Genomic DNA, 15098 nt, shown 5'->3' with positions numbered 1-15098 from the left:
ATTGGAAAAAATAGCACACAACCCCAGATGGGGAGACATTCAATTGAAATTAAATATAAGGGAGTGTAGATGGATACATACCCTTGATTCAGTAGCCCAGGGATTGAACGAGCTTGAGGAAATTAATAGAAAGACTGATCTATTGGTATACACATGAAGATCCCATAACCTACATATATCCTTACATAGGGCAATGACCTAAGTCGGTGTATAACACCTTGCCGTACCAAAAGCTGAAGGTAGAGTTCTTACTATCATGCTGTGTATATTTAAATAAAACTGAATAGACCAATGCTATATAATTGTCTAAGATCTAGTATTGACTACATATTGTTAAGGCACTCAGTAACCACCTTTTGATTCAATATTGCCATTGTTTTCATTATCATTTCCACTGTCACAAGTGTGGTTTGATGAAATGTACACTCTTGTGATTCGATACATTCTTATATGCCATATACTGCACACACATGAAAGTCAGTCAGTCAAAAACTTTATTCGATATATAAAATATCATAAAAGTATAAAACATGTATAAAAACAGTGGTTAAAATGGATAAAAACAAGAAGAGATGTTAACAATGTCTGCATCAACATAGTTCATAGGCCCAAAGAGAGAGGTAATCTGCAATCTGTACAGTATAAAGTAGAAACAGATACAGCAGCAATAGACAAATTCAGATAATGCTAGGGGCTAGGGCTGGGTCAGGGGACATTTAGGCTCGGCACTAAAGCTGGCACTTCTTAAGTAGCCTCTGTCTAATCCTCCAGGCCCCCCCCAAGAACTTGGCAGTCCCACAGATGACGCTAGGGACTGTCATCTCGTAGGTTAGGATGCACAGGGCCACCCTGGCTGACCTGCAACCCAAGTTTAAACAGATGGGTCTCAACCATCTTGATCTAACCTGACTGTAGGCCCGACAAGCAAACAAAAAGTGGGCGGAAGATTCCGTAGGGGAGGCACAACCCGGGCAGCCCTTTACAGTACCCTGCTTGCGACTCCAACCTGTCTGGAACTCGTATAATGGTAGAGTACCATATCTAAGCTTGAGGTATAATGACCTATCGCTTGGGGACTCATTCAGGTCCAGAAAGGCCTCCAGTCTGGGTATGGGTTTAATATCTAAAAATTTCTCACTAAGGATGCCTCTCTGGGAGCTCAAGGTAGCAGCATTAATCCAAGCCCAGTAGATTTTTTTTACAATAGCTTTGGAGGGGGGGCTCTGATTCTCCCAAAACTCACACAAACCTAACGCTACCACCAATTTGTATAGGTTGGATACCCAGGAAATCTTAAAACGAGCACCAAGTAAGAGAATATCATTCAAGGCAGATGCGTACTGACCTAAGTCCGGGGACCTTCTTAGCCTAACCCAATATAATAGAGGGCGTAATCTAGCCACATCGCTTATAGGATGTCTGCCAAGGTCACTGCGAAGGCGGGCTAGGGGAGTGGACTGGGGGAGCGAGACTATGTCTCTAAAAAATTTGTATTCAGATTAGGTCAAATCAGTGAGATTATCGAATCCCCATAGTTCCGCCCCATAGAGGGATGCAGATAGAGCCTTCCCCTGGTAGACCTCTGTTGCTGCAGCTATTGGACGGCTGTAGGACAGCCTCTGATGTCTTGCTATAGCTCCTGCTGTGCGTTTATGGCACAGGAGCATTTTAGAAAGATGTAGGGCCCAGTTCAACTTATTATTGACCCTCACCCCAAGATAGTCAAAGGCTGTAACCAGCTCCAAATTAGAATTGTCCACCCTGATGTTATTCTTAAAACTTTTGGAAGGGGACATGGCCATTAACTTAGTCTTAGAGGTGTTCATCTTAAGGCCCCTGGTGTTGCAGAAGTCGGTGAAGCGGGTCAGGAGTTTTTGGAGGCCCATAGGGCTCTTGGAGATCAGTAGCGTGTCATCTGCAAACAGCAGGGAAGGTGTTTTTTCCCAGTTCAGGGTTGGCGCGTCGACCCCATCAACCCTCAAATGGTCAACCACCCCATTTATAAAGAGGGAAAATAGGGTCTGCGCCAAAACACAACCCTGTCGGACCCCTCTCCCTACTGCTATCCTCTCAGTCATTTGTCCCTGGAGGCCCCACCTGACTCTTGCAAAATTGTCTTCATGGAGCCGTATAAGGAGCTCCAGGATTAAAGGGGGGATACCAAGATCAGCCAAAACTTGCCACAGCTTCGGACGGGTTACCAAGTCAAAAGCTGTCTTAAGGTCGATAAAAGCCAAGTAAAGGCTGCCCTTTTCAATGGTCACGGATTTCCAATATATGGTGCAGAATCGAAAAACCTGATCAATAGTTCCCACTCCTTGCCTGAAACCTGCCTGAAAATGGGACAGGATGCCAGCTTCATCGATCCAGGCCCTAATCCTGGTTAAGAGGACACTGCCAACCACTTTTTGGATCACATCAATTAGGCTGATAGGCCTATAGTTGGTAGGGTCCTCTCTATCTCCTTTTTTGTAGATGGCCACCACCTCTGCCCCCTTCCAGGAGTCTGGAACAGGGTGACCTATTGCAATATTGTTCAGGGTTAGTAAGATAAACTCGGCCCAGGGCTCTCTATCATGTAGAAGAAGGTCTCCGGGGAGGCCATCGGGTCCAGCTGTATGCTATATAATTGTCTAAGATCTAGTATTGACTACATATTGTTAAGGCACTCAGTAACCACCTTTTGATTAAATATTGCCAATGTTTTCATTATCATTTCCACTGTCACAAGTATGGTTTGATGAAATGTACACTCTTGTGATTCGATACATTCTTATATGCCATATACTGCACACACATGAAAGTGTCTTCAATAGTTTTCCATAGCTAGATTGCACAATAGTGAGTCAGATCAGGTTATGACTCCGTCATTCTCGCCCGGATTCGGCTTCAGCGTTTTCTAGCTGATGTGACTTGCTGATAGTGGAGTTGTCCAGCTAAAGTGGTCTGAAGTTTCGGTCAGGCATCTCAGGAATGCGGCGTGGACGTGCACGTTGATGCATCATCCGTCCTCATTAGAGTCCTGCAGTTCCCGGCCAAGCTTCCATTGAACACCAGCTTGTGTTTGCATTCAGTGCAGAATGTCGAATGGGTGAGTCAGCATCACTGCTTCACCGCTTGGCTGCTTCCTTGTTTTTAGGCAACGTTGAAATCGTAACTGACCCTATCATTCATTACCTTTCTCTCAAGAGTACTACAAGAATTCTGATTTTCCGCCCTGCAAAAGACTGAATCTTTCGTCTTTGCCTCTGGCTATAATTTTTGAAGGGCAAGTTATTTCAATCGAGGGCCTGTAATATAACTGCTACTTCGTAGCCCAGATCCCGCCTCATCAATCCTTTATATATTTCTATTTTTCATAGAGTTGTAAACCATGCACTCAAATATCGATTTGATAGAGATTGGATGTCACGATTGGAATTGGCACCAATGGTGAGTCGATTTATCGTAAATTACGTTAATTGATCACAGATTTTCACCTATGGAATTAGGTTTTTTTTCATTTGTTTTTTTCTGATTCATTTTAGACGTTTTGATATATATCTTGTTCTGAACTCCATTCAAGAAAGGAGGAGAACTTAAAGTCTTATTGTCTACGACTTGGTGTGTCACCTTTTCGCTGCCCTGCATTTCTTTTGTTCGTATAATTTGTCCTGACATACCCCACTGATTCGAAAATTTCTGTATTTAGATTGCCTCCACGTGTTTTTACTTGTCCTGAGGAAGACCTTATGTGATGCCTTTTCATTAGCACAGCCATCAGGGTCGAAACTTCAACGCATTATTTGCCAATGTCCTGAATCACTGTAACCGTGAACCAATGACATTAGGGGTTATTGTTGAACTCTATGAACTAAACTTGGACAGAGATCTTTCACATGTTATTTGGGTATTGATATAATGTTTGTCAGTTTATCATTCTCACAATATCGTATTGCACTCCACATCAAATCAGTCACTGATAATTGTTATTTGTTCATGTTATGTACGACAGCCTCACTTATCAAATGAAATATACATATGATGATTTGAAGTATTTAAGTGGTGTGTCCAGATCTATATTTAAAATGAATAAGAAGTGATGTTTGTCATTGAACTGTCAGTCTGTTGAAGCAATATTCTTCACCCAACAGAACACATTGTAGACTATATCAATAATACCCAGGGTTCTGAGGGACACAGGGTTACCCCTTTGACTTTAATGATGTACCTCCCACTGACAGCAAGGACGCTCTGGGGGAAATCTGCTCTTCTATACAGTGTACCATATAACCCATTACTATTACAAATACAGAAATGTACAGTCACATTATCACCACCAAACTCAGAGTCAGAGGGAGCTAGGTCTAAACCGAAAGAAGGATTCCTTATGACCACTACACATTCCATCTGCTATCTAGGGCTCTCAATGACAGAATCTTCAGCATTTGACACAACGCCTCCAATAATGTGTCTTACTTGCATTTTTACAGCCCCCGACCTGCACCTGGGCGTCATCAATCCGGAACACCCAGCGGCCTGGGATTCCCACGTTGGTAGTGTTTTCCACAGCCACGATGTCATCAGTGCGTGACCCAGGAATATTAAAATATCGCTTCCCGTCACCAGCGTTGAAACCTGCCTAGGAAGACAAAGGCAGTAGTTGAGCAATGCTTCTATACAATACTTTGCCTCAAGCACCCAAAACATCATCCCTAGAATAAGTGTTCCATCAGTGGGACTCAGGACTTGCACATAAGTCCGGCAAAGCTCAATAACTGAGATCCGCTCCATCAGAGCAGAACATTTTATCATACCTCAAAATCTTTGTTGACCTGCTCCAGGCACAATTAGTTCCAAGATATCAGAAAAAAAGATCATGGGTGTTGCTATGTGATGCTTTAGCAAGAAGACACTTGCAATAGGAGTTGGAGGACTTACAGATCTTGTGTCTTACAGTGGTAAATGTTACAACTGTTCATAAAAATGTCTTACTCCGCAAGTCTCTCAAATCCTACCATTTACCCTATCAGCCACACCCAGCCCATGTGTGAGACAGTAAAATGCAGGCATCAAAAAACAAAGTGATGGGTGGAATGCTAGAATGAAATCTCAGTCACTAGTGATCGCTCTGGATGCATCCTAATCCATTGTTTTTCGCCCACCATACAACCTAAGTTTGGACCCAGCCATATGCAAATCAGCCTCGATCCAGCTCCTCATGGGAACAGTCCAGCTTTAACTGTCAGGCCAGATCCTCCCTAAACTAGAATACAAGCAAACCAGGACCAGGTTCCCCCTTATTATGGGCTCCTAAGCCAGGTATAGCTTGATTCTAGTGGCACAGGGACCACAGGGCCTACATCTGGGCATAACTGTCACACTTAGGGCGAACAAAAAAGTGATGGATGGAATGCTTGAGTTGATCTCAGCCACTGCGAATCGCCCAGGCAGTATCCCAATCTATAATTTTTCGCCCACATGCCACCTCAGTTCGGACTCAGCCATAAGCAAATCAGCCTTAACCCTGCTCCTCATTGGAACAGTCTAGCCCGAACTACCAGGCCAGACTCTCACTGAACCGGAATACAAGCACCCAGGACCGGTTTCACCCTTTTTATGGTCTCATCAGCCAGGCATAGCTTGATTCAAGTGGCTCAGCGAGGACAGGACCCATGTCTGGGTATACCCATCACGTTTAGGGCATCAACAAACAAAATGATGGATGGAATGCATGAATTAATCTCAACCACTGGCGACCGCTCAGGCCGCATTCCAATCCATTGTTTTTCACCCACTATGCCACCTCAGTTTAGACCCAGCCATATGCAAATCACCCTTTACTGTACTCCTCATGCGAACAGTCCAGCCCCAACTGCCAGAATAGATCATCCCTGAACCAGAATACAAGCAACCTATCTCAGTTTCATCCTTATTTTTGGATGAGCAATTGACAGTGGCTGAGATTAATTCAAACCTTCCATCCCTCACCTTCTTGATTTTGCATTTGAGGCCCTAGGTGCACTGGGTGTGTTCAGACAGGGGTCCTGGGCTCACTGTGACCAGGTTCTAGGTTGCTTGTGTTCCGGTTTAGGGAAGACCTGGTCAGCAGTTCGGGCTTGACTGTTTCCATGAGGAACTGGGTCAAGACTGATTTGTATATGGCTGAGTCCAAACTAAGGTGGTATGGTGAACAAAAAATGATAGACTGGAACGCCGCCCTGAGCAATTGCCAATGGCTGAAATTAATTCAAGCATTCCATCCATCACCTAGTTGTTTTTGCACCAAAATTCAGGCGGTAGATAGCTAATCCTGGAGATTTTAGAGCCACACAACCAAAACTGTAGTTACCTACCTACTGAAAACTTCAGCTCTAATAAACACGTGTAAAGTGCTGTAGGGCAAGATGTAGACCCATCAACAAGCACGGGGGACACTAAAACTGATTAACATACAACAACAACACTCCGAGATGATAAAAGTAAATAATATCCCAACAAATAATACAGATATGCTTGGTAAATATTATTAATCTAAACAAAATTAAGGGTGTTGGGGCTCCTAGAAAGTGTTGAAGACAAACAGCCCTCACTGTCGCCAACTGGAAGGAAGACCTTCTTGAGCTCAGAAAGGAAGAAGGCTATATCTACACAGACAAATAAGATCACAATAGGTCATAAAGCATCAGTTGAAACTGGTGATGTGGTGGGCTCGACATTGATCTGTAGAGTTCCAGACACAAGAGACATAGACAAGATCCAAGGAACAGTAAAGATGAAACAAGTTTTAGAGTGTTTTTATTAATTAGATAAATAATGCCTAAATCAAATAAGCTTAACTTGGCATGACTAGGCAGCAGCCGGCTTTCAATGACATCTAGTAATATTTGCAGAAATAGTAGTGCACGTTTATTTTATGTGAACAAGCCTTTCTCTCTCATTGTACGCTTGTGTGTTTTTTATTTCAGTTGAATCACTGAAAAGAAGCCTGGTTCTATGGTGTAAATGTAACATATTGCTCTGGTGATGAAGTAGTGTTCAGGGTGTTCCTTTATTCTGTAACTCCTCAAGGTTTCCTCCTGATGCTTTGTGAATAAAGTAAACAAAAAAAAGTGATGGGTGGGATGCTTGAATTATTCTGAGCCACGGGTAATTACTTGAGGCCACATCACAGTCAATCATCTTTCTGCCTACAATGCCACGTCAGATTAGACCCAGCTATGTGTACATCAACCTTTATCCTGCTCTAATTGGAAAAGTCCAGCCTGAACAGCCAGGGCAGGTCCTCTTTGAGCCAGAATACAAGCAACCCAAGACCAGTTTCACCCTAGTTAGGGTTCTTCAGTTGGGTGCAACATCCAAGTCCATAATTTTTCTGCCAATATTGCCACCTCAGATTAGATCCAGCCTTCTTCCTGCTCCAATAGGAACAGTCCAGCTTGAACTCCCAGGCCAGTTCCTCTCTGAAATCGAAAACAAGCAACCCAAGATCATTTGCGCCCTAGTTGGGGCTGTTCAATCGAGTGAGGCTTAGTTCCAGTGAGTATGTGACCCATGTCGGGGCATAGGCATCAACCATAGGGCTTCTCAATGAAGTAAACACATAGGTGATGGGTGGAATGCTTGAAATAATCTCAGCCACTGGTAATTACACTCGGGCTGCATTTCAGTTGATCGTCTTTCTGCCTAAAATGCCATTTCAGGTTAGATCCAGCATTCCTCGTGCTCCAATAGTAACAGTCAAGCCTGAACTGCCAAGCCAGGTTCTCGCTGAACCAGAACACAAGCAACCCAAGACCGGTTGAGCCCTAGTTGGGGCTCTGCAACCGGATGCAGCTTGGTTCCAGTGAGCATGGAACTCACATCTGGGCATAGCCATTGCACATAGGGCATCGCCTAAGCTATAAGGTTTAACTTGGAACTCTGTCTTGCCTACGTTTATTTAATTGACTGTTAAACAATTGGAAGAACTAAATGCTGCTTATTTTGTGCTAATCACGAGTTTGTCAACCTGTGGGGTGATTATGCCTAAAATCATATAGTATGCATGTTTTATTTTAAGCATTTTGGGCTTGTTTGGATATGGACAAATCCACTGAAGAGTCATAAATGTGTATATTTATATATAACCTACTGGCAGTTGCCAGTAGTTAGTTATAGTTAGGATACTGTTTCCATATGGAAAGCTTCTTTGACTTTCCTATACCTTTGGCACAGTTTGATAAATCTTCGCAGAAGTTTCCCACAAAAGTGCCCCAGGGAAACTTGTTGAGCATGAAAGGTTTCGGGCTAATCCATCAAGCAGGGACCGAGAAAAAGGGAGGGGGTCAAAGAACGTGCGTTTTCTCATGTTAATTCCCATTAAGACACGGCTACAGCCCAAACTGCTGATCAAAATGACATCAAATTTGGCAGTAGGTAGCTGTTGGTCCAGAAAAGCCCCATTTTTAGGTTGAGCCTAGAGTCAGCGCACATGCGCTGCTCTGCGAGACTTGTTGTAGTGGCGTATGGAATAGAAGCCCCACCCATTCTCCCCCCATATTTGCCATTGGTTGTATCATTGTCCTTCGTAAATGCTGGCTTGTGATTCGTAAGTAGGATTTTTAGTCTCTACTTAGTACTGCCTTGTCTTCATCTGTAACCTCCCGTGGCAACTGGCCCTTTTACTTCGGTTGTTACACAGTACGTGTTATTTAGTATTGTAAGCACTATTTTGTTTATTAGGTTTCCCCTACTGCCGGCACGACCTGCTTTGCTTACATGGCGCGCTTTGTCTTTTCCAGCAGCCTGGTCAATTGCGGCCACTTCTTTCCAATGCCAAAGGTCTCCCATTTAAATGCGAGAGCTCTTGCATTGCAAATATTTTTATTATTAGTACTTGTCCTTGGGTGCACCCTTACTGCTTTCTTTCTTGGAGATTGTCCTCAATGGGGATTCTCTCTGTCTGTTTTTTTGTGATTCTGCTACATTCGGAATCCAGAATTTCACGTTTCTGCACATACATTGGGAAAGTATTCTTTGGCACCACTGGACCCAAGGATTGGATGAGCCCTTTCGAGAGGTGAAAGGTAGGGCTCCGGGGTGAAGCACTGCTGTCGTCCCTGACTTCAGCCCCCTTCAGGGGGCATAAACACTCCTTACAGGCACTTAATACTCTCCCGGGCTACTAACAGGCCAATTAGAGGAAGGCAGCTTGCAGTGGTCCGAGCGGCTGCGCCACATCACTGCAACTTTTAAGGTAGGTGTCTGTTATCTTCATTTTTAATCATCTGGATATTGAATCATGACGTGAACGAAATCAATATATCTCTCGATATCCGAAAGTGAAAAATAAAGATATTTTGCGGTCAGGAGTTGTGAGGGACATTCTCAAGCCCCGTTTTAAAAGTAACTAGCAAAGCACATTTTAAGAGGTAACTATGTGGAAAAAGTACACGCTATCGGTCTGAAAATCACCTAGAAGAAATGCATGCCCCCGGCCCTAATCGCCCTGTTGTCTTTTTATCCCCTGTGTAGGTGGGACACGTCTTTTGGGGCTAGTCTCCATCTGATTTATTTATTTGAGTATTTATAATGTCTTGTTATATTTATCTCATGACTAGCGCTCTAAAGAGGCCTTGTAGACATGTAGCGCTTTGCTAAACGGGCAATAAACCGTGTTTTTCATATAGCGCCAAGTGAATTGTGTGGCTTCTGTACTTTAAAACATTATCAAAACTGCTGTATTTTGGGGGAAGCATACTCTGCGCTAGTTGTTTTTTTATAAATTACGTACAACTTTATTTGACTTTCTAGCTGTGCAGACTCTACTCTAGTCTGTCATTTGATTTAGACTTGGCCTTTTCGGTCTCTTCTTTGGAGGCAGACTCTATGTTTGTCCTCTTGCTGAACTATACTAAGTTCTGGTTGCTTGCTTTCTTTGGAGGTCAACCACATGTTGATCCTCTCACATTATTGTGATGTATATTGATTTTGATATATATTAAAATATTGATTGCTGTTGATTAACTAACCACTTTTTCCCTTCTGTAATGACCTGAATTTTAAATAAACCTATAAGGTTTAACTTGGAACTCTGTCTTACGTTTGTTTATTCAATTGGCTTGGACTAAGTCTTATAAAGTATCAGATAGTCCTGATCCTACGCATCAACACTCCTAATGTTTTTAGAGCACTGACACAAGCAAAAGCAAAACTAAAATATCTTGTCTTTGAAAGACGCAAGCTGACATTTTGGCTTTGCGAATCCTTATTGTTGATGCTGAATAGCAGCCAAAATGGCAATCCACATCATGAAAACATATGCACGTGCATGCATCTTCACAAAATGCTTGTATGCATCATGATGCTGCAACGGACATTTTAATTTTTACTTCTAAATTACTGTTCAAAGTTGGCAGAAGCCCATCTTGGAATGGTAAATAAAAAAAATAATAAAGTTTATTGAAAGTGCTTTATATAGAATGGACCAGACTGCTAGCAAAGCTAATAGGGCCTTCAAAAGGGAACAAACATTAAACAAACACTGGCAACCTACAGGACCTTTTAGCTTTGTCAATGCTTTTTAGCCATGCTGCAGAGCATTGTGGCTACCTTCAGCATGGCTAAAAATAAATTTTTAAAAAGCCTCCCACCAATAGAAGTGATGAAATGGTCGCTGGTTCATTTTGTAGGCATGCACATGCATTCAACAAACGTGTGCATGTCTGCAAAAGGGTACAGCCTTTAAAACAAAACAAACTTAAATGGATGAATGGGTTGCAGGAGTGGGCTAAGGATGGAGTGGGGGTGAAGCAATATAGTGGGTGGGCGGGTGAAGTAACATGAGAGGAAGGGGTGAAGCAACATGTAAAATGAATACCATGCTGTAGTTAGCAAGCATAATTGCATAATGTTGGCTAGCACAACTCCAAAAACATTACATTGAGTTGTTCTAGAAAAAACAATACTTTGTAGGTAATAAATATAAGATAAGACCAAGTGATTGAGTCAGTACTGCATCTCAGCTCACACTACACTAATGGGAATGTTAAATAACAACCAGATTTTCATTAAAAGAACACAAATGAACTTCATAATTTGGAAAAAGAAGAATTTAGATTGGCAATTGTTTAAGATTAGAGCTAGATAAAAATACACATTATGCATTTGACACAGCAACGGCCACTAAATCAATTATGGTCTGCACAGTATTCAAAGGCAATGAAGAAATTGACAGGGAAGACAGGCCACAACTTCACAAGGCATACATAAGGCTGATGTATGTTATACGAATGTAGGTGAGATAACATAATTGAACAGATCAATCATCACATGCGTTACACACACACACACACACACACACCCACACACACACACACACACACATTGGCATGCGGACTGATAACCAAAGATATAGTCTTGCATTGAAATAAAAACACCCAACTCCATCTTTACATGCATACACAAAAACATGCAAGCATATAACACCAGCACAAGAAGAATCTTCTCATACAACACATAGATTGATTTTTGTATGCATACACTTGCAGATTGGTTAACACACCCCTCACATATATCTTAGAATACACACTAACCCTGGGTGGTAAAATCCGCTTGCGGAATTTGCGGATTTTCAGCAATTCTGCGTTCCGCGGAAAACGCGGAATTACCAAAAATACCACGATTCATGGCGTAGCGGAATTATTTCCTTGCTCGCGCTTTAAAAATGCGTGTTCGTGCTCACAATATCGACATACCGGGATCCGTCGAGTTTCCTATCCGTTCGCGTGCGCCGCGAGATTTTGGTCATTCGCCGTGCCAACGGACACCACAAAAGTGTGCGATCGCAAACACGTCATTCGGGCACGCCGGCGGCAGTTTGGTGAAGCTCGTGATGCCGAACACGCAAAATTTGCAATCTGGAGAAGAATAATATCTCGAGCAGCATAAGACCTTCTCTAAAATGATGATTTGGATGAAAAAACTCCTCAGATGGACATTTGGCTGTACTTTGTTGTGCAAGGAGTCCTTTTGGGAGAGGAAGGAAGTGTCACAGATTCTCCAACTTCCTGTCGCTGCCCAGCAGGCTCCTCCCAGTGCTTTGTCCATCTCCTGTTTATTTTTCATTTGGAGTTGGAGCTGGAAGGATCACTCTTTGTGTCTGCTGCATCATATATCATTGGATTTGAGGACTTTTGGATTTGAGATTTTACAAGTAAGTTGCTGTTTGTTTGTTTGTGGCATTGCAGTTGCTGCAACTACAATTTTGGTACTTTTCAATCATCATTTTAAAAAAAAAAAATGGTATTGTGGGTAGCCAGTAGGCCCAGAGCTAGTCATGGTGGGTGCATGTTGAAACAACTGTTCCTCTGGTGTGTGTTGAACTTATTTTAAACATCATTTAGGGCATGGATGGCATTGGGGGTAATTCACTTTTTTGGTGTGTGTTAAATAAATGCCTTTGTTGTGTGTAGTGTGTTGTGTAGTGTGTTGTGTAGTACCTTGCACACCTTGTTTAGCTCTGTGGATTTTCGTTTTTGCATTTTTGCATTGAAGCTGTGTTGTTTAGCATGCCTCCTTTGCCTGGCTATTACAGGCCTGTGTCAGTTCATTGTTTTCCAGGCCTCCTGCTTGTTGCTTGTGACTGTCCATGTGGCTGGTGGCCATTTTGTGGTGGTAGTGTGTTGCTCTTGCATATAGGGCCTAGGCCTGCATGTGTTTCCTTTGTTCCTTTTTGGCCTAGGCTTTCTTGTTGTTGTGGGCCTAGCCAAGCAGTGTGCTTTTGCCATAGGCCTGCCTTGTCTGTCTTCGCTTTCTTGTTGTTGTTGTGGGCCTGGCCATGTGGCTGGTGGCCATTTTGAAGCCAGGCAGTGTGCTTTTGCCATAGGCCTGCAAGCTTGTGGCCTAGTCTGCCAACAGGCCTTTCATCCAGTAGGCTCAGAGGTAGATGGCTTTGGATTGAATTGCAAATTGTGTTTTTTTGGGGTATTTCACTTTTTTGTGTGTTACATAAATGCCTTTGTTGTGTGTGGTGAGTTTGTTGTGTAACTTGCACACCTTGTTTAGCCCTGTGGATTTTCATTTTTGCATTTTATTGCATTAAAGCGGTGTTGTTTACCATGCCTACTTTGCCTGGCTATTATAGGCCTGTTTCAGTTCACTTTTTTCCAAGCCTCCTGCTTGTGACTGTGAGGTGGCCATTTTGTGGTGGTACTTTAGTAGTGTGCTGCTTTTGCCATGTATGCCTGCATGTCTTTCCTATGTTCCTCTTGGCTTACTGCTTCCATCTATCCCCTTTGCCAGCTGCAGTTCCCTCAATGACGTGAAGAGCAAATAATTTAATGCCAAATAAACAGGTTCCACTTCCATTACATTTGTATTTTTGTTTTTGTTCTTCTTCTTTCCTATCCTTCCTGAGTATACACAGTATACCATGAAAGCCCTTGTTGTCAAAGTCTCACAAATGGCTACACTGTTATGTTTTTTTTTTTTAACTTAAACAGAGTTGATAACATTTAATAATATAACACTAACAAGTGTGACCACCACACACTAAGTTATATATTTTGTTCGTTTGTACTAGTAGTAATTGAACCACAACAAAAAATGCAACATTTCACTGATGTTCTTCTCCTGGCTTCTTTGCTTTTAGGGGCACAAAAAGACAGAGAAGGAGGTGACATCATCAGCCATTGTACTGCTAGACAGAAGTCCACCTGCGCACAACGTCACGTGACGTATGGCCACAGACATCTCTGCAACTTGTGCAACAGCGTTCTGCTGACATCTGAAGAAGATGGCCCCAAAGAAAGTTACCAGGTCCTCCAGTACCAAGAAAGTTGTCAGTGAGAAGAAGGAACAGAAGAAGGAAGTGGCACTTACCAAGACTGGTGTGCCGCCCACAATGTTTTTTGGGAAACCAAAAAGTACGCCTGCAGCAGCGGTGTCCATGGACAAAGCTGGGAGCAGCACCTCCGCATCAGCGGGCCTATCCCACATACCTAGGCTCAAGCCCATGAGTGTCGCAGAGGTAGCCAGTCTACTAACGAGCAGTGATGTTAAAATTTAATTATCGCAAAGTAGTACCCAATCAACGCAGGTGGAAACTCAGCAGATAAGTGGGAAACAACAGCCGCCACAACAGCCGCAACAACAGCCGCAACAACAGCTGCAACATCAGCCCACAATAGTAGTTGTTCTATCTGAAGTAGAGGCAGTTCTGGAAATCGAGCTTCCTGCAGGCGAAGAGGAGCAAGCCACTCTTTCAGAAGATCCATTGTCTTCCAGATCCCCAGCAAGGAAAGCAAGGGTTAGTCCATCAACTTCTTCTTCAAGCCCCGCTTCTGATGAACTAGATGCCACTTGGAATCCACCAGCTCAGTCTGAGAGTGATGCACGCCACAAGACAAGGCTAGTGAAAAGGAAGGTTCCAGAAAGCCTTAGAGTTATGGAGGTAGATGTAGAAGAGGGGGATGATAATGATGACGAGCCAGTCATCATGAACATCACTCCCGGCCCAGAGGAGATGGAGACCAACATTATTACCCTATCCAAAACCGCTGCGAGGGATGTAGCACCTATACCACCACGACAGGTAACACCAGCTCCAGCTTCCATATTGGCATTTGCTAAGGGCTGGCAGGGACCTATAGCAAGCTCAACCACCACCTCAGTAGGTAGTGGTACTGTAAGTGCACAGAGTCAAATTCCACGCCCACCCTCCAGCTCATCTCGCTTTGAAAGTGGCACCTTCAGCAGCACCAGAAAGTACACCTCCCCACTTTGGGACTTCTTTTCGGTTAGCAGTATGGAGGCGAACATTGCTATATGCTCAAATTGTCAACACGCTGTAAGGCGGGGTAAGCTTAGTACAAACTATGGTACCGGAGCCCAAACAAGTCATCTCAAAAAACACCACAGCATCAGGTGGGAGGCTCACCTACTTTGCTTACAAAAAAGTAAAACTGCACCCATTGCTGTAGGTGGGGATGAAGTACAAGAAGATATGATCGCAGTGGAAGGTGAACAAGAGGGAGACATTCCGAGCCCTGTCCCCAGCAGTGTAGTGGTACCGCCCACATCCTCAGCAACATCTCAGTGGCACCGTAGTAAGAGTCAGGCTGAGACACCAAGGCAAC

At 43.3% G+C, this 15098-nt stretch overlaps 1 protein-coding gene across 5 annotated transcripts in view; it reads right to left on the bottom strand.

Annotated features, from left to right (window-relative positions):
* Positions 1–15098, bottom strand: part of SNED1 (sushi, nidogen and EGF like domains 1) — a 3096442-nt gene that overhangs the window by 2637806 nt on the left and 443538 nt on the right. For all 5 annotated transcript variants that reach the window (XM_085634426.1, XM_085634427.1, XM_085634428.1 and 2 more), the window contains one exon: positions 4459–4621. In XM_085634426.1, coding sequence (XP_085490552.1) covers positions 4459–4621 — 163 coding nt within the window. The remainder of the gene's footprint in view (positions 1–4458; positions 4622–15098) is intronic.

This window comes from Triturus cristatus, chromosome 11 (assembly GCF_964204655.1).
Source record: "Triturus cristatus chromosome 11, aTriCri1.1, whole genome shotgun sequence".
Taxonomy (NCBI): domain Eukaryota; kingdom Metazoa; phylum Chordata; class Amphibia; order Caudata; family Salamandridae; genus Triturus; species Triturus cristatus.
Note: the sequence above shows the minus strand (reverse complement) of the source record. Positions and strands in the feature narration are given on the sequence as shown.